Source organism: Rhinopithecus bieti, unplaced genomic scaffold, assembly GCF_001698545.2.
Source record: "Rhinopithecus bieti isolate Rb0 unplaced genomic scaffold, ASM169854v2 scaffold_4911, whole genome shotgun sequence".
Taxonomy (NCBI): domain Eukaryota; kingdom Metazoa; phylum Chordata; class Mammalia; order Primates; family Cercopithecidae; genus Rhinopithecus; species Rhinopithecus bieti.
In genome coordinates this window covers 67378-87996 of record NW_016804526.1, presented here as the reverse complement: position 1 = coordinate 87996, position 20619 = coordinate 67378, and the positions used below count along the sequence as shown (strand labels likewise).

The 20619-nt window shown below is 38.5% G+C and overlaps 1 protein-coding gene across 1 annotated transcript in view; it reads right to left on the bottom strand.

Annotated features, from left to right (window-relative positions):
- The window catches only part of CPLANE1 (ciliogenesis and planar polarity effector complex subunit 1), a 155968-nt gene that overhangs the window by 72324 nt on the left and 63025 nt on the right, over positions 1–20619 (bottom strand). The window contains 12 exon segments of the mRNA XM_017868905.1: positions 427–506; positions 2124–2206; positions 2789–2955; positions 3959–4107; positions 5845–6488; positions 6491–6529; positions 6532–6782; positions 7868–8168; positions 9375–9483; positions 10175–10333; positions 10494–10603; positions 18302–18440. Coding sequence (XP_017724394.1) covers positions 427–506; positions 2124–2206; positions 2789–2955; positions 3959–4107; positions 5845–6488; positions 6491–6529; positions 6532–6782; positions 7868–8168; positions 9375–9483; positions 10175–10333; positions 10494–10603; positions 18302–18440 — 2231 coding nt within the window.

The following is a 20619-nucleotide window of genomic DNA, read 5'->3' as shown; positions in this document are numbered from 1 at the left end:
AGTGTACATCATAGCCCTAATGAATAGTGCATAGTAATCATCACGATAGTGAAAGATTTTATACATACATAAAATAATTCATAATCGTTCTTTATTTGATTCAATAAATATGGAATAAGTATGAAAAGTGGTTCCCTACTTAGCAGCTAAATAAGCTTTGGCCCATTTACAGCTTTATTTTGATAAGGCTGATAGTGATGAGAGAACAAAAGGCATTTTAGAGATCATTATTTATTTCGCTCTATCAATACACAGAAGTATAACTCTTACCAAAAATCATTTTACCATAACTATAAGCTGAAGTTACAGTTTCAGTAGATACACAATACCACCCTAAATCATGTATTGTAAATTATGAAGGAAAAAAGCTGAAAGCTTCACTGAAGTAACCAGAGACAATCACTGTCATACTTTTTTCCCCCTTACCCTTTCTGTTCAGTAGATTTTTCCTCCATATTTGTCTCCAAGGGTTCTTCCCTTTGACACTGAACCTCTTCTGTGAACTCCTTTTAAAATTAATAGTATGCAAAAAGAAAACATGTAAAACAAATAGGTATTACTGTCTTGAGTATTTTCAGTCTCATATTAGCCACTTAACCAGAGTAACAACAGTCTACAAGCAAGTGAGAAATCACACAGTAAAATGTACTCCCAGTCCTGCTCTGACCAAATATTTATACTGTGTGAACTGCCTCCAGTCTGTCACACTGGGCTACTGAGCATGCTAAGTTACAAAGACAAGACTGTGTCAATAGACTAACACACTGTAAATTATATACACCTAACACTACATGATTATTCATTTCCCTGCAAAAACAACTATAAAACCAGGAAAAATGAATCCTTTTTAAAAGAATTGCTACAAGGCAGGTGGATCACTTGAGGTCACTTGAGGTCAGGAGGTCAAGATCAGCCTGGCCAACAAAAATTACAAAAAATTAGTCAGGCATGGTGCCGCATGCCTGTAGTCCCAGCTACTCGGGAGGCTGAGGCAGAATTGCTTGAACCTGGGAGGCTGAAGCTGCAGTTAGCCAAGATCACACCACTACACTTCAGCCTGGGCAACAGAGCAAGACTGTCTCAAACATAAAAATAATAATAAAAAAGAACTGTTACAACAGATAGGGCACAGTGGCTCACACCTGTAATTTCAGCACTTTGAGAGGCTGAGGCTAGGAGTTCAGGACCAGTCTAAGCAACATAGCAAGGCCAAGTCTCTACATAAAAATGTTTTTTTAAAAAATTAGCTGGGCATAGTGATGCGCACCTATAGTAGGACCCAGCTACTTGGGAGGCTGAGGCAAGAGGATGACTTTATTCCAGGAATTCCAGGCTGCAGTGAGCCACGATCATGCCACTGCACTCCAGCTTGGGCAAAAGAGCAAGACCCTCATCTCAAAAGAAAAACAGAACTGTTACAATAATTGGAAATGTCTATGTTCCCCCTGGAAATTCAACGTATAGAGTTTTGAGAAAATAATACCAAAAGCATATATATGTATAAAAGTGCAGCTGAAATATACTTTTAATTTTTTTTTTTAAAGACAGGGTCTCACTCTGTTGCCCAGGCTGGAATGTACTAGCACAATACAGCTCACTACAGTCTCAAACTCCTGGAGTCAAATGATCCTCCCACCTCAGCCTTCCAAGTAGCTGAGACTATTACAGGTGCATGCCACCATGCCTGGCTATTTTTTAATTTTTCGTAGAGATGGAGTCTTGTTCTCTTGAGCAGGCTGGTCCAAAACTCCTGGGCTCAAGCAATCCTCCCGCCTCAGCCTCCCAAAGTGCAGGGATTACAGGTATCAGTTGCCATGCTTGGCCATACTTCCATACTTTTTAAATAAAGGACACGTTTGCTACTCTTGATTAAATAAATTTGCTGAAGCAGTTTATGGCATGAAAATTTCATTGCCTGAAATTATTGGACACGTTACTACACTGTACTAGAATTTCAGGGAAAGAAAATGTCACACAGCATGGCTATATTCTACAACCCATAGTGCATTTTTAAGAGCTAGCCTTGCTTTGATATATTTAATAACAATGAATAAAAACATGTATAATTTAAACACTACACAAAATGAAAGATGAATAATTGTATCCACTATTTATTGACTTACTTCTTCTAACTGCTGTGGTAAAGTCATCTTGCAAATGGCAACATTGGGACTTCTGAAACCTCCAACAGATTCTTCAATGTCTTCTAGCGATGAGTGAAGATGAAGAGAAAACTGATCATTAAAAAAATTAAACTATTGACTTTTTAGGGGGCTCAGGGAATATTACCAGAAACAATATAATGACAGAAATATTTTCTATCCTTTTTATAAAGACAGTCTTTGAAAACACCTGGAGTCTATTCCGTCTTCATCAGCAAAATCCCAGATGAGCCTTGAGAGGCCTTATTATTCAGTATGTTTAACTCCATGTAGTGCTCTGAGAGTTTCTGTTTTAAGGAAGACTGCTGGGGAGAGGTTTGTAGAGTTGCTTCACAGAAATTAAGAGACCATAATTATTACATAAGTAGCACAACAGGCCCAACAATTGTAAAAGAGCACCAACATAAAAATAGACCTTAGATCTTCTTGGTTTTATCAAAACCAAAATTAGAGTTAATATGTTCAATGTTTCATAAATATTTAATTCTCTTAATTTTTTATTTTAGGCTCCTGTAAACACACTTAGGTGGAAGACTAAATAAGTTATCTCAGATAATATTATTTACCATATTATTTACCAATTTCAAATTAATAAAGCCAAAAAAAGATTATCTAAATAAACTGACCTTCATAGTCTGATATGTGCATATCCATTTTCTCTTCTGTAAATGCTTGTACTTCTAAAAGATTCTCATCAATATCTATAAATTCTTTTTTAGTATTATGAATGACGGAAATAATCTCAACATTGATTTCTTTTATATCAGGATTTTTTGCTTCAGTTGGCATTCTACTGAAAAAAATGCAGCAACTAAAATTACAACTATTCTTAGAGATAAAGAGCTACTTTACATTTAATTCAGTTTTGTTTTGTTTTTTTTTTGAGATGGAGTCTCGCTCTGCCGCCCAGACTGGAGTGCAATGGCACAATCTCGACTTAATTCAGTTTTTTAAAAACAAAGAACAAACTCTGGTTTCATATTTATAAAATCTTTCTTAAAAAAATTCTGATACATAGAAGCTCAGTTAAAGATTGTTCAGTAGGCCGGGTGCGGTGGCTCATGCCTGTAATACCAGCACGTTGGGAGGCCGAGGCGGGTGGATTACCTGAGGTTGGTAGTTCGAGACTAGCCTGACCAACATGGAGAAACCCCATCTCTACCAAAAATACAAAATTAGCTGGGAGTGGTGGCACATGCCTATAAGCCCAGTTACTAGGGAGGCTGAGGCAGGAGAATTGCTTGAATCTGGGTGGCGGAGGTTGCGGTGAGCTGAGATTATGCCATTGCACTCCAGCCTGGGCAACGAGGGTGAAAGTGAAACTCCGTCTCAAAAAAAAAAAAAGGATTGTTCAGTAAATAACTAAACATCCTAGTTTTTATTTATTCAAATGATTGGAATAATTTCAACTTATCTACAATTATCATTCTCACAAAGGACTATTCATGCTATAATGGCTTTTGCCTTGGGATTCAAAGCTATGTTACTCCTAGCATTGCTTCATATATAAAAATGGATGAAAGGATTAGTTCAACTTCTGATATGGGAAATAAATTGATAAAGGAATCTCTCAGGATGAATTAATTGCTCTCTCAGAAAATATAAGCTAGACCAAGAGAGAAAAAATACAATTTGCAATGAATTGTTAAAGCACCTCAGAAAGCTCACTGCCTGTTCCTCTACTTCAAAAAATGCTCATTCCTTTAACTTTCAAGGGTTTGAGTCTTCCCTTTAAGCCCAAAGGCCATCAAACCAGGTGTCTTATACTGAAAAGAAGAGTATAATCAGCAACTTACTTCAAGATATTTTGACAAGATTTATTCTGACCATTTCTTTCCTCTGTTCCACCTGGAGTTGCTACTGCAACTGAACTGCCAGCATCTGATTTGCTCTCCCTCTCAATACTGGGTACAATCTGACATCCAGTGTCATGATTCTCTACCACCTAAAGCAAACCATTTACAGTATTTAGTATTTATTGAACCCTTTATTTTTCAAAATATTTTAAAATTATTCATTCTTTCTACAGGAATTCTGAATAATCCTCTTATTCATTTATCAAATATTTACTGCATTTCTACAACTCAATATTTGTTGCTGAAGCAATGATCAAGTCTTTATTCTAATTGGAAAAAGCAAATCTGACTACCTAAATAGTATTCAAAAGAAATCAGCCTTACACATTTGCAAGGGAAATTGTCATTGTCTTCAGGCCACGAAACAGTGGCAAAAAAAGTTATAATATTCTCATTTCATTCCTTTTGCTATATCATAAAGACATTCAGTAGTTATTTCAAAATGACATAGTAAACAAAAATACATGCAGCTAAAAACACAAGGTACGTATCCCTTTTGTCTCAATTAAAATTTCCATATACATTACCTAGAAATACAAATTTCAAGGATGACAAATATCACAGTATCATATAAACTGTATACCTTATGATAACAGAAACCAATCTCAAGGAAAAAAAAAGAGGACTGGTATGGTGGCTTACGCCTGTAATCCCAACATTTTGAGAGGCTGAGGTAGGAAGATCACTTGAGCCCAGGAGTCTGAAACCAGCTTGGGTAACACAGGGAAATTCTGTTTCTACAAAAAATTTAAAAATTAGCCAGGCATAGTGGCATGAGCCTGTGGTCCTAGCTGCTTGGCAGATTCAGGTGGAAGGATCACTTGAGCCCAGAAGGTCAAGGCTACAGGCAGCTCTGATCCTAAGACTGCACTCCAGCCTAGGTGATAAAGCAAGACTCTGAACCAGGAGCAGTGGCTCACACCTGTAATCCCAGCACTTTGGGAGGCCGAGGCGGGTGGATCACGAGGTCAGGAGTTCAAGACCAGCCTGGCGAATACAGTGAAACCCCGTCTCTACTAAAAAATACAAAAATTAGTCAGGCGTGGTGGCGCGCACCTGTAGTCCCAGCTACTCGCAAGGCTGAGGCAGGAGAATTGCTTGAATCCAGGAGGCAGAGGTTGCAGTGAGCTGAGATCATGCTACTGTACTCCAGCCTGGGTGACAGAGTGAGACGTCATCTCAAAAAAAAAAAAAAAAAAAGCAAGACTCTGTCTCAAAAAATAAATAAGAAATAAAAGAAAACAAATTCACACACACACACACACACACACACATCCTCCAGCCTAGAATAAACTACTTTGGAATAAAGGCACTTGCCATTGACTAGGGAAAAAAGAATAGTTAATTAAACACTAACTCCTCTACTGACTCCCATCTGCCTTTCTGAGTTTGATTCTTCAACTTCTTCTGGCCTGAGAGTATAAGAAAAACAATCCACTAATGGACTTGATGAGACATCAGTAATTAAAACTAGAGAGCTACCTCGTCCTTCTTCTGAACCAAAACCTGAAACCGAAAAAAGAAATAATATAACTGTAATACCACTTGTAATATCACTAAAATTATCTCCTTTCCTTTTTTCTTTTTTATAAATACACACAAAACTTCAAAACCTCACAGCCTCTCTGAAAAGCACTTTCACTTTAACTATTGTTAAGAATTAAAGGAACCAGTAGAAGAAAAAAAATAGGAGATACTGATTATAATCAACATTGTCATTAATTTTCTATTATTTAATGATTCTTCAATAGATGGGAAATGTAAACATAGTTTTAATCAAAAATGAGAATTCTCATTTGTATGTAATGAACAATTGATATGCTTACCTGAATAATGGCATTTTTTGCCTTATATGTAGCAAAATAGGGTTGTTCCAAAAGCCATAATGATGTAAGAATGGCAGCTGTAGAGGTCTTTACACGAATTACTGGACTGTACTCAGAGGACGACTCAGTTATACCAGAATCACAGAGTAGTCTTCTATTAGACCACCTTATCATCCATTCCAGCAGTCTTCCTATACTGCCAAATGTGTTTAGTGCTAAAGGAAGATCTTCTTGAGGGTTAATATCATCGCACTCAATAGCTTTGAAAACACATCTTCTAGTTTTAATGGACTTGGGAGTCCAAAAAATGTTGTTTGATGATCTCTGGATTAGACATTTTTCTCTAGTGTCATCTTGTATTCTGTAAATTGACTTTTGTTTTAAACCAAATAATCCACTCATTCGTTCATTCTTATTGACTTCATTCAAAGGATATTCTAAAAAAGGTTTGATCCCTTGATTAACCCGTACCGATGATGAAAGTTCCTGGTTTTCTAAATGCATGCTATCTTCATCATTTAAAGAGGATGATTTTTCTGATTCATAGGACTCAGGAGCAACAACAAAGCAAGAACCAGCTCTAAACACATTCTGGCTTTTAGTTTTGCTCTGACGTCGTTTTAATGTTGTATGTACATCAAAAGTAAAGAATTAAGTTCATGTTCTCTAAGCGTTCCAGAAAACTGGTTAGAAATGGAATTCCAGCATCCCTGGAATAAGGTAGGTCTCTTTCAAGAATGTAACTCAAAAAGAGATCAAGGAATTTAATATATTCATCATCATCACGTTCAAATTCCCAAACACCTATTACAGGAAGTGTATTTTGTGATAACTTTTCATGATCTTCTTTCTTTGTAGGATTTTCTTTCTGATTACACATTTTCTTTTTATCAGTGGGCTTACCAATCGATGTTAATTCCATGTGATTTGGGGCATTTCTACAGCAAAAAAATAAAATAAAATAAGACAGAATTAAAGATCATTTAATCACTAAAACTGATATTAGAATTGACATGAAAAATTCTCTCCAATGATTAAGTCATGTATATTTTGTGTGCCTTGATTACATATATTTCAAATGAGGGAGTGGGACTAAATGATTTGTAAGTGTTTTCAAGAGTGGAACATTTCTACGAGATCAAAAAAAATTAATATCAAAAGGGAAAATTTGTATTAGAAGAGATTAAAATGTGTCCACAGAAATTTCACTATAAAAGAACATGAATGATTTTTCTGTGGGTAAAAAAAAAATAGTCCTCTAATGGGTCAGATTTTAGGAATACAAAGTCAACAAAACCTCCAAGCCACTGATACACAACAAAATTTAGGATTTCTTTTCTTGCATCTGCCCACTCAGCTCCCCTAACACCAAGTGTAACAAGCAAGACTGTCCTTTTATGTTTTACCACACAAAATTAGGAACTTTTTCTAAACACTTTTAGCTGCTATGAAACCAGTTAGGCAGATACCTTAACTGCCCAACCACAATTCCTTTTAAATGTTTCTTCTCAACGTGGTTCTTAGGGCAGAACACAGATCCTTAGTTCCCTCAGTAAGATAACAGGTATTGGCCACCTGGGCTGAAAGCATCCCATCCCTTCTGATTGAGGCAATTTCCTTCCCTGAAATATTTCCCTTAAAAATATTAAGGAAATATAAGGAAAATTTTCCTTAAAATAATATGGCTAACTCAGTAACCCAAAACTATTTAAGTCTAAAGATTACTAAAAAAAAACCTGAAAGTCCTCCAGTGAAACGTAGAATTTCATCTACTCCTCTGATTTTATAATTTCAGATGGCAAAATTGTTTCATATATCAATAATACTTAAAGTAAATTTTCAAATGTACAGTCTCATTTTATACTCCTAATATTCTTATGAGTGGAGGGGGTGGCACTTATCATTCATATTATTAATAGTGCAATCTGTGAGGGTTGCTGGGACTAGAAATCAGCTCATCAGATGCCTGAAAGCTACTTTTCAAAGGAAGCAAATGCCTGTTATTAAAAGATCTCAATTGTACCTTTGATAGATATTTATCCTACTTTTTTCTTCAACCGACAAAGCTTCAGAGAATGTATCTGCCGTATCTGCATCACTGTGAACCACAGAATTCCCCAGTTCTGTGAGTGTACTTCTGCTCAAACTAGTCCCCAGGGAAAATCTGTCAAAACCTGGCACCTCATCTGGTTTCTCTTCTTCAATTGGTTCCCATATATTCAATTCAAAAGAGCCTATATTTCTCTGTACACGTTTTAGAGCTTTCACCCTCACTTTCTGGATAGAATGCATGACAACAGACATCATTTCTTCAGTCTGGGGACCTGGAAAGAAAAGAATAAAAAGTCTTAGTGTTCATTAAAATGTTTCAATTCGAGACATACGGAGACCCAACTCTGGTCCCTCCTGGGGACAAGAAACCTAACTCATGACTTATTTCCACATTCTTACAGGTCGTGTTTTTTTCAGTATTTACTGGAAAGTTATTTTAAAGTAGAGCTGCAGAAGCTAAAGAAGGTCCATTAAAGAACACAATAAAAGAGATAGAACCTAGACCTGATGAAGAAACAGTATGCCCTGGAAAAAAAAACTTTAGGTGATTTAACTGTTTTAAAACTCAGAAGGATAATTATATTTAATAAAAAGAATAACCAATGTTTTTTCCATTCTCACATAGTAGAGAATAAGATAAAATGAGTATAATTCTAGTCAAAAAAATCAAGGACATTTTTCTTACTACAAGTAATAGGAAACAATAGAAGGGAAGGTTTTCAAGGCTGCCTATAGAAAATTTTAAAATAGTATTTAATACATAAACAGAATATTTTAAAGGATGTCAAAAAAAGTATTAAGAAAAAGACAAATCACAAATACAATATATTAATAGAATAATACAAAATCACTGGACATACCTGGACTTAAATACTGAATTATAGTTCTAAAAAGCAGGGTAATTTTAATTCTTTAAAAATTCCACAACGTTGTAAATGTACTTAATGTCAATGAATTGTGTATTTTAAATGACTAAAATGGCAAATTTTATATTATATGTATTTTACCCCAATAAGAAATGTGTGTATTCTAATTTTGAAGAACAAAATTAGAAGCATAAATAACCATAAAGGGAAAGGAAAATTACTTGTTTTCAACAAATACTTGCAATATACAAAGCACTATATGCTCATTTTATATTATCTTATTTAATCCTCTCTGAATACACATCATAAAGCAGGTAATACTAGGCCCACTTAACAAATAAAGATATGAGGCTCAGAGAGACTGAGCAACTTGCCTAAGGTCACACACTTACTGACTGACAGAGCCATGAGCCGAAGTCAGCTCCATCTGGTTCCAAAGCAAGACATTAGTCTTTCTGCAATGGAAAAATGTTTCTACCTTCTCATACTCCTATCTTGAGGAAGAGGCAGAAATGCATAGACACATAAGCAACAGTAAATAAATATTTTCAAAACAAAAAGGGAATCTTCCACAATTTATCTATTAGCTATCTGAGAAACAACAAATAATACCTTTCACAACACAGTGTCTGAGTCTCTGGTGAAGAGAGTGATATTTGTCTCTTAAAGGAACCCTCACATCCTCAGGATAGGGAAATGCTTTCACGAAAATTTCTGCTACCTTCAGAAAAAAATTTTTTTAAGTTTTATGAGAACCAACATTCTTTTTTCTTCCATTCCACAAATATTTTATTTTAACTAAAAATATAAATGCATATTTCTTACTAATCTTTTGAGGTCAGGTCACAGCCTCTCCCTGAGCATGAGTCTGCTAATAGGAGTTCCGTATCAACTTACTTTTTTATTTTAAAACACGTAATTGACAAAACGTGTGTATATTCAAGGTGTACAATGTGATGATTTAATATACGTATACATTCTGTGATTTCCACAGTCAAATTAATTAGCACATCCATTAATACACACAGTTACTATTGTAATATCCTCCCTTATCAAATTTCAGGTAAACAATACACTACGATTAACTATAGTCACTACATTGTACATTGGATCCCTAGAACTTAATTCATCTTATAACTGAAAGGTTGTACCCTTTGACCAAGATCTCCCCATTTCCACCACATCCCCAACCTCTGGCAACCACCATTCCACTCTCTGCTTCTGTGAGTTCAAAATTTTTATATTCCACACATAAGTGAGGTCCTACAGTATTTATCTTTCTGAACCCAGAAGATATTATGCTAAGTGAAATAAGCCAAAGAAAGGCAGTATCATCCTTAATTAAAATTAAATAAAAATCTTTTGAAGTCCCTGCTTCTGATGTAGTTTACTTTCACCTACAAGCACATTACCTTTCTGATTGGTGGCAGTTCTCCAATAAGGCTCAAAATTATATCCTGAATAAGTTCTTCCATATTAAAGAACCGAGAGAAAGGCAGCATTCTATAAGCCCATTCCACCGCACTAAGACAGTGCTCAATCATACAAGAATCAAACTCCACTTCAAGGTCCTAAAAGGATATTGAAAAACATTCATTTCTTTTTTAGTTTAGATGGTAGACCAGAATGAGTTCAAAAGAAAGTTTTGCTGCAAACAATAAAATCTTCTTTTAAACAATAATTTCCCAAGTAATGTGTGTTCATTTTTCTTATTTTTGCCCTGGTAAATACCTTTTCTCCCTTTACATTTTCTCTTGCTTTCTGATATTGCCTGCAACTAAGGGATAACTTATCACGGACATGCAGCATCCAACACAGAGCACAAAGTTCTCTGAAGCAACCTAAAGCAGGAATACAGATATGAAAGAAAATTATATGAGTATGTACATTAATATTATAACAACTCCACCTCTGCTGGTCATTTTTTTCAAAGTAAAGGTCTTTATTTCATTAATTATAAAATGAACACATGCATTGTAAATTTATATAAAAGTCCTTATCTAAAATCATGGAGACTGACTTAAAAGTCACTTACTGATATTCATTTATGTTTAAACATTTTAATACTAAAACAATTTCTAATAGTAAATAATTTATCAGAAGCAATACAAGTACACAAAGATATATAAAATCATACTATGTTTGCTGCTTTGCAACCAGCTTTTTTTTCACCTACTATGTCTTAGATATCTTTTCACGTGCTTTTCATATACTGAGTCTTCTTATTGCCGATACGGTGTTCCATTGTATGGAGCATCAGGATTTAACTATAAACAATGCACGGGCTCACAATCCAGCTATCAAAACTAGTTTTCACTCTTCTGCTAATCTTAAATTTCTATTATAGTTAACATGTGACCAATTAAGTGAAAACCATCTCTCTACCCTACTGTTCTATGATTAATAGGACCTTTTCAACGGTGTGATGTAGGCTTTGTAGACAGAGCAAGACTTTGTCTCCCAGCTACTTGGAAACCTGAGGTGGGAGGATCGTTTGAGCTGAGGAGTTTGAGACCAGTCTCCATATTGGTATGGACGTGGTGAAAAGGAAACACTTTTACACTGCTGGTGAAAACGTAAACTAGTACAACCACTATGGAAAACAGTGTGAAGAGTCCTTAAAAAACTAAAAGTAGATCCACCATTTGATCCAAACAATCCCACTACTGGGTATCTACCCAGAGGAAAAGAAATCATTATATGAAAAAGACACTTGCACACACTTGTTTCTAGCAGCACAACAGCAAGACTGTCTCTGGAAAAAGAAAAATATAGGAACTTTTCCTTTGGAAAAGAAAGATAATACTCTAAAATTTAACAGTCATTCATTTATGCCTTATTTATTTTTATTTATTTTTTACTTATTATTATTATTTTTGAGACGGAGTCTTGCTCTGTCTTGCCCAAGCTGGAGTGCAGTGGTACGATCTTGGCTTACTGCAGCCTCCACCTCCCAGGTTTAAGCAATTCTCCGGTCTCAGACTCCAAAATAGCTGGGACTACAAGGCATGTGCCACCATACCTGGTTAATTTCGTATTTTTAGTAGAGACAGGGTTTCACCATGTGGCCAGGCTGGTCTCCAACTCCTGACTTCAGGTAATCCACCTGTCTTGGATTACAGGTATAAGCCACCGCACCCAGCCTATGCCTTAATTTTTTAAATAAGCCTTATTTTTACAATAAACTGACTTTTATATTAGTAGTCAGTATGTTCATTTTCTTTAGGGAGCTATTTAGTATGTTTTTAAAATAAATATTACAAAGTCAAAAGAACAGTTTGACATTATAGAAAGTGAGCAGAAAGCAGGTCTTCTACACATTCTCTTCATCCCAATAGTGAGAGAGGATGGTGGGTACATGGCCCCAGGGGGACTATTGGGGTCTCCAATGAGCATTTTCACACTACAGCCCACCCCACACATCAGATTCTCATAGATTCTGCCAGGGGAGCATGGCCCAATCTTTTGAGAAAGGCATCATTACTGACAGATGTGTTTCATTATTTCATATTTCACAGGCAAGCTGGGATAGAACTAAGGCCAAGAACTAGCAAGATACAGTGCAGCAGCATACTAAACAGTGACTCATCTAAAAACACTCCTTATCTGTGTTTTTCAGACTGTGGATTACAACCTATTATTAATTACTAGGCTATAAAATCAATTCAGTGAGTCTCAATCATCTTTTAAAACTAGAATACAATAGAATATATCAAGAATGCATTGCGGCTGGGCGCAGTGGCTCACGCCTGTAATCCCAGCATTTTGGGAGGACGAGGTGGGTGTATCACCTGAGGTCAGGAGTTCGAGACCAGCCTGGTCAACCTGGTGAAACCCTGTCTCTACTAAAAATACAAAAATTAGCTGGGCGTGGTGGTGTGCACCTGTAATCCCAGCTACTCGGGAGGCTGAGGTAGGAGAATCACTTGAACCGGGAAGGTGGAGACTGCAGTGAGCCAAGATCACACCATTGCACTCCATCCTGGGTGACAGGCTGAGACTCTGTCTCCAAAAACAAAGAAAAAGAAAAGAAGAGTGCACTGCACACAGTAAGAGTAAAGGTAGTTCATTAAAGCTCCAAGCATGGTATTGCCCCTGAAGACCTTCCAGGAGAACAGGAAGTGAAGGACAGAGATATTGATGATCCTGACCCTATGTAGGCCTAGACTAATGTATATGTTGTGTCTTAGTTTAAAGAAAAAAAAAATTTAAAGAGTAAAAAATAAACTTCAAAATTTTTCAATAGAAAAAATCTTGGCCGAGCGCAGTAGCTCACACCTGTCATCCTAGCATTTTGGCAAGCTGAGGTGGGAGGATCGATTGAGCCCAGAAGTTTGAGACCAGCCTGGGCAACATAGTAAGACTATGTCTCCATTTTATAAATTAAAAAAATTAGGCCAGGTGCAGTTGCTCACACCTGTAAACCCAGGACTTTGGGAGGCAGAAGCAGGCGGATTGCTTGAGCTCAGGAGGGCAAGACCAGCCTGGGCAACGTGGTGAAACTCCGCCTCTACTAAAAATACAAAAATTAATCAGGTATGGTGGTACACGCCTGTTGTGCCAGCTACTCAGGAGGCTGAGGCAGGAAAAATGCCTGAACCCAGGAGGCAGAGGCTGCAGTGAGCCAAGATGGCACCACTGCACTCCAGTCTGGGTAACAGAGACTCCATCTCTACAAAAACTAAAAAATAAATTAGCTGGTACAGTGGCTCATGTCTGTAGTCCCAGTACTCAACGACTGAGGTTGGAGAATCCTTTGAGCTCAGGACTTTGAGGTTGCAGTGAACTATGATTATGCCACTGTATGTCTTTTTTTTTTTTTTTTTGAGATGGAGTCTCGCTCTATCACCCAGGCTGGAGTGCAGTGGCCGGATCTCAGCTCACTGCAAGCTCCACCTCCCGGGTTCCCGCCATTCTCCCGCCTCAGCCTCCTGAGTAGCTGGGACTACAGGCGCCCGCCACCTCGCCCGGCTAGTTTTTGTATTTTTTTAGTAGAGACGGGGTTTCACCGTGTTAGCCAGGATGGTCTCGATCTCCTGACCTCGTGATCCACCCGTCTCAGCCTCCCAAAGTGCTGGGATTACAGGCTTGAGCCACTGCGCCCGGCCGCCACTGTATGTCTCTTAAGCCAAGTATGATTACAAGAGTCAAAAAGGTTTTAATTTTTTTAAGTTCATAAAATAAAAACATTACAATAAACTATGGTTAATTTATTATGGAGGAAAATATTTTTAATAAATTTAGTATAGCCTAAGTGTACAGTGTTTACAAAGTCTACAGTAGTGTATAGTAATGTCCGAGGCCTTTAAATCAACTCACCACCCACTCAGTGACTCCCCTGGGGTAAAAACTTCCAGTCCTGTAAGCTCCATTCATGGTAAGTGCCCCACACTTACCATTTTTTACAATCTTTTATACTGTATTTTTACTGTACCTTTTCAATGTTTAGATATGTTTATATATATAAATACTTACCATTGTGTTAAAACTGCCTACAGTATTCAGTGTAGTCACATTCTGTATTCAGTACTGCAGTATTCAATATGGCAACACTTCTTTTTAGAGACAGGGTCTCACTATGTTGCCTATGCTGGAGTGCAGTGGCTATTGACAGGTGCAATCATTGCACACAATGGCCTTGAACTCCTAGGCTCAAGCAATCCTTTTGTACAGGTTTGTAGCCTAGAAGCAGAAGGCCATATCACATAGCCTCAGTGTGTACTACGCTATTTTTGTCTAAGTATACCCTATGATCACACAACAAAATTGTCTAATGACACATTTCTTAGGATGTATCCCTATCACTAAGCAGGCCTGACTATATATGATATTAAAGATTTATTGTCCATTTTGTCAGTCATGATAATAGAATTATGGTTTTAAAAACTACCTCATCTGGGCCAGGCACAGTGGCTCACGCCTGTAATCCCAGCACTTTGGGAGGCCGAGGCGGACGGATCACGAGGTCAGGAATTCAAGACCAGCCTGACCAACATGGTGAAACCCCATCCTACTAAAAAATACAAAAATTAGCTGGGTGTAGTGGCCCGCATCTGTAATCCCAACTACCCAGGAGACTGAGGCAGGAGAACTGCTTGAACCCGGAGGCAGAGGCTGTAGTGAGCTGAGATTGTGCCATGCCATTGAACTCCAGCCTGGGCGACAGAGCAAGACTCCGTCTCAAACAACAACAACAACAACAAACAAACAAACAAACAAAAAACCTCATCTGTTCACTACATATACTGAACTACTTATCATACTTATGATATACTCAGATCTGCTTTGAGGCATTGACAATTGTTGTAAGCGTGTGAGAGGTACTCGAGTGCTTATAAATGTCTACTTTGGTTTAAATTTTCTGTAATAAAAAAATCTTCAAAACAGTGTGAAATCCTGGGCCAGGCATGGTAGCTCACACCTGTAATCCCAGCACTTTCGGAGGCTGAGGCAGGTGGATTACCTGAGGTCAGGAGTTCGAGACTGGCCTAGTCAACATGGCAAAACGCCATGTCTACTAAAAATACAAAAATCAGCCAGGCGCAGGAGCGGGTATCTGTAGCCCCAGCTACTCGGAAGACTGAGGCAGGAGAATCACTTGAACGCAGGAGGTGGAGGTTACAGTAAGCCAAGATTATGCCACTGCACTCTAGTCGGAGTGACAGAATGAGACTCCATCTCAAAAATAAATAAATAAAATTCAAAGTTAAAATCTACTATTTTAGGTAACAAACTAGGCAACAAACCTCGTTTTTTTTTTTACTTTTTAATTTAATTTTAATTTTTTTTTTTTTGAGACAGAGTCTTGGTCGTTGCCCCACAGGCCGAGTGCAGTGGGTCCGGATATCAGCTCACTGCGAGCTCCGCCTCCGGGTTTACGCCATTCTCCTGCCATCAGGCCTCCCAAGTAGCTGGGACTACAGGTGCCCGCCACTCGGCCCGGCTAGTTTTTTGTATTTTAGTAGAGACAGGTTTCACCATGTTAGCAGGATGGTCTCGACTCCTGACCTCATGACCGCCCACCTGGCCTCCCAAATGCTGCTGGATCAGGCTTGAGCCACCGCGCCTGGCCTATTTTTTTTTTCTTTTTTTTTTAAAAACAGAGTCTCGCTCTGACCGCCCAGGCTGGAAATCAGTAGCAAGATCATAGCTCACTGGCAGCCTAGAAATCCTGGGCACAGGAATCCTCCTGCCTTTGGACCTCCCAAAGTACTGAGATTACCAGGCATAAGCCACTGCACCTGGCCAGAAAGGAATCTTTTTTTTTTTTTTTTTGACGACGTCTGTCTCGTCCTGTTGCCCAGGCTGGAGCGCAATGGTGCAATCTTGGCTCACTTCCAACCTCCATCCCCAGGTTCAAGTGATTCTCCTGCTCAGCCTTCCTGATTAGCTGGGATTACAGGGTACACACCACCACTCCGCTAATTTTTTTTTTATCTTTTAGTAAGAGACAGGGTTTTACCATGCTGGCCAGCTGGGTCTCGAACTCCTGGACGTTGTGATCCGACGACTTGTCCTCCAAAATGCTGGGATTACCAGGCGTGGAGCCCTGGCCCACCCAGAAAAGGAACCTTTAATCTAGACAAAATCACTCCAACAATCAGAGACCAATCCAAACAAAATAATAATTAATAGAACTCAGGATCAAAATGAAAAATATTAAAAAATATATGTTCAAAACTCTTTATTTAAGTCACTTCAAAGGACTATGTCCCTATTTATGAGCAAAATATTCTTTTAACTGGATTTTGTGAATTAACTCACTTCTTACAGACCTAGATTTTTTAAGAAATGAAATGAGATTGATATATACTTTTCCAATATGACACTGCCTGGCCCTTTTGTAACGGTGAATGAAGAGTCTATGAAACTAAGCTCATGACAGTGTGAGAGAAAGAAGCAATCAAGAAACATTTCAACGCCATTTCATTTGGAAAAACAGACAATCTGAGCCCCAGGACATGTAAGATTATACTAAGGGTGAGTGAGTTAAGAATAAACATTTTTTTGACTCACGCCTATAATCCCAGTACTTTGGGAGGCCGAGGTGGGCGGATCACGAGGTCAGGAGATCAAGATCATCCTGGCTAACATGGTGAAACCCCATCTCTACTAAAAAAATACAAAAAAATTAGCCGGGCATGGTGGCGGGCACCTGTAGTCTCAGCTACTCGGGAGGCTGAGGCAGGAGAATTGCGTGAACCCGGGAGGCGGAGCTTGCAGCAAGTGGAGATCGCGCCACTGCACTCCAGCCTGGGCGACAGAGCTAGACTCCATGTCAAAAAAAAAAAAAAAAAAAACTTTTTTTTTTTTTCGGGACAGGGTCTTACTATGTTGCCCAGGCTGGAGTGCGGTGGCTATTCACGGGTACAATCATTGCACACAACAGCCTCAAACTCCCAGGCTCAAGCAACCTCCCACCTCAAGCCTCCCAAGTACCTGGGATTACACCACTGTGCCCGGCTTTAAAGTAAACATTTTAATCAAAGTCTAAAGATAAGATCAGGGCTTAATATAAATAGAACTGATTTAATATAAATAGAACTGATTAGGATTAAGGAATGATTAAGGAGAAAAGAGTGAAATGATATCTAAAGTTTTACTTCTTTTTAAACTTGTTACACAAATAATTGGACATAGACCAGGAATTAAGAAATTAATTTAGGTCAGGCACAATGACCCATGCCTGCAATCCCAACACTTTGGGAGGCCAAGGCGGGTAGACTGCTTGAGCTGAGGAGTTCAAGATCAGCCTGGGCAACATGGCAAAACCCTGTGTCTACAAAAAATACAAAAATTAGCTGGGTGTGGTGGTGTGCACTTGTCATCCCAGCTAATCAGGAGGCTGAGGCGGGAGGATGGGTTGAGCCCAGGAGGTGTGTTGCAGTGAGTTGAGATCATACCACTGCACTCCAGACCGGGCAACAGAGCCAGATTCTGTCTTTAAAAAAAAAAAAAAAGGCCGGGCGCGGTGGCTCACACCTGTAATCCCAGCACTTTGGGAGGCCGAGGCGGGTGGATCACGAGGTCAGGAGATCAAGACCATCCTGGCTAACACAGTGAAACCCCATCTCTACCAAAAATACAAAAAATTAGCCGGGCGTGGTGACGGGCACCTGTAGTCCCAGCTACTCAGAAGGCTGAGGCAGGAGACTGGCGTGAACCTGGGAGGCGGAGCTTGCAGTGAGCCAAGAGCACACCACTGCACTCCAGCCTGGGAGACAGCGCAAGACTCCGTCTCAAAAAAAAAAACAAAAACAAAACAAACAAACAAAAAAATTCAGTTTAATAATGAAGCATGATATAAGGTAACAGGTATCACAATTTGTTTATATAATAAATTTGACTTACTATCATATATATCATATATGTATACACATAGCTGTTAAAAGTGCAATATTTACTTGTGAACACAAAGTAAAACATCATAGAGCATACTGTACTTTGAAGAGTCAATACTTTCCCAAATCAAATGAAAAATTCATACCATTATTCATACTTAGGCCTAATGTCTGAGCAAGCAGTTCATTTGGACAAACCTATTGCTCTAATGGAAACTTCATCAAGTTTATGGTCTCCAGCTGCTCCAGGTCTAAAGCATACAATACCTCCTTTACAGTAATTAAGTAATGACTGAGGAAAAGGACTCAGTGAAGGAAGGGATCCTTTCATTCGAATCTAAAAGTAAAGAATAACCAAATATGTTAATTACCAGCAGTATAAATCACTTTTAAAAGAAACTATAAAAGAATCAGGCAGGTAAGATGAACCATACAGAATGGAAAACACAGCATATGAAATCAGCTACATTTTCAGAAACTTACAAATTTAATTCAGGAAAGTCACTAGCTTGTTATCTCAAAAAAAAAAAAAGGGTTCTAAGTAAATCATTTGCACTCTCTTGTCACAATTTTGCCTGTATAAGAAGAATTTAAAGCTATTTGTCCCTGGCTTTCCTCACTGGCATAGCAAAGAAAATAAAGAAATATAAGAATCTTAACCTTATCCCAAATAAAGCTGTGTACAGTAACTAAAACAAATACAAAAAGTTTATGCCTACATACACAACTTTTAAAAAAACTAATCTATAAATGGCAGAATTAGAAAGACACCATTTGGCAACCCCAAATAATGACTCTAGGCAAGGATCATTAGTAAATGCTAACAGAGTAAAAAGCTGATGGGTTGACGGGGATACGTGATAGAGGGTGTGACATGATCCAAACTCTATCTCCCTATCCCTAAAAGTAAAATAAGCAAACACATGTGCCACGTCCAACACAGAAGCACACAATACTTATGAAAGATTCATTTCTAAAAAAATTTGAGGCAAAGTGCGGTGGATCACGCCTGTAATCCCAGCACTTTAGGGAGGCTGAGGTGGGCAGATCACTTGAGGTCAGAAGTTTGAGACCAGCCCAGCCAACATGGTGAAACCCCATCTCTACTAAAAACACAAAAATTAGTTGGGCGAGGTGGCAGGCGCCTGTAGTCCCAGTTACTCAGGAGGCTGAGACAGGAGAATCGCTTAAACCCGGGAGCCAGAGGTTGCAGTGAGCCGAGACCATGCCACTGCACCCAGCCTGGGCAACAGAGTGAGATGCTGTCTCAAAAAAAAAAAAAGAAAATTTGAATCTCAATCTATTTAAACCTCTCTGCCTCAATGAGCACAGATTAATGACCGGGTTACAGGGGGAAAAAAAAGAAAGAGAAACAAGGTAAACGACGTTAAATGAAGAAATGATCAGATAAATTTAGAATATGGTGCAGGAAAAATTACCTAGTTTTTTTTTTGTTTGTTTGTTTTAATCAATCAAGAATAAAAGAGAAGGAGCTTCTACAGATAACAGTCTGATTTAAATATATTTGGAGATGATAAAATTTATTTCCACATTTCAGGAAAGGGCTCTAAGAGACTTAAACCTGGGAAAGAAGCATTAACAGAAGGCTTGCAATTGATTTTCTCTTGCTAGTCACTTCCAGAAAGACACAATCTAATCAAATCTCCGGGGAAGCATGCTAATGACAGACTTCTTGTCAAATACATTAATGGCATTTACTACCAGGATGGTACTAAGAGGTAGAGAGAGAGAGCGTGAGCCAGCAAAGAAATGGGGGACCTCAGTCCTACAGCCACATGCAACTGAATTCTGGAACAATCTGAATGTGCCTGGAAACAGATGTTCCCCTAGCACCTCTAGAAAGGAATGTAGCCCTGCTGCCACCTTGATTGGCCTTGTGAGACTCTAAGCAGAGACCTAGCTGAACCACCCTGTGGTGGTTCTGATGCACAGAACCTGTGGGATATTAAATGGGTGCTATTTTAAGCTGTTAAATTTGTGTTAATTTGTTAGGGTAGTAATAGAAAAGTAATATGGTTCAGAATCTTTGTTTCAGCACCATTTTTTAATTGAGCTATAACTCACATAACATCAAAGTCATCTTTTAAAAGTGTACAATTAGTGGTTTTTAGTAAACTCACAAAGTTAGGCAACCATCAACACTGTCTAATTCCAGGTCATTTTCGTTGGTTTTTTTTTTTTTTTTTTTTTTTTTTTGAGACAGAGTCTCACTCTGCTGCCCAGGCTAGAGTGCAGTGGCACAATCTCGGCTCACTGCAAGCTCCGCCTCCTGGGTTCACGCCATTCTCCTGCCTCAGCCTCCCGAGTAGCTGGGACTACAGGTGCCCACCACCACACCCGGCTAATTTTTTGTATTTTAGTAGAGATGGGGTTTCACCGTGCTAGCCAGGATGGTCTCAATCTCCTGACCTGTGATCCACTCACCTCGGCCTCCCAAAGCGCTGGGATTACAGGCATGAGCCACCGTGCCCGGCCCTCTTATTTTTTTTTTTTTT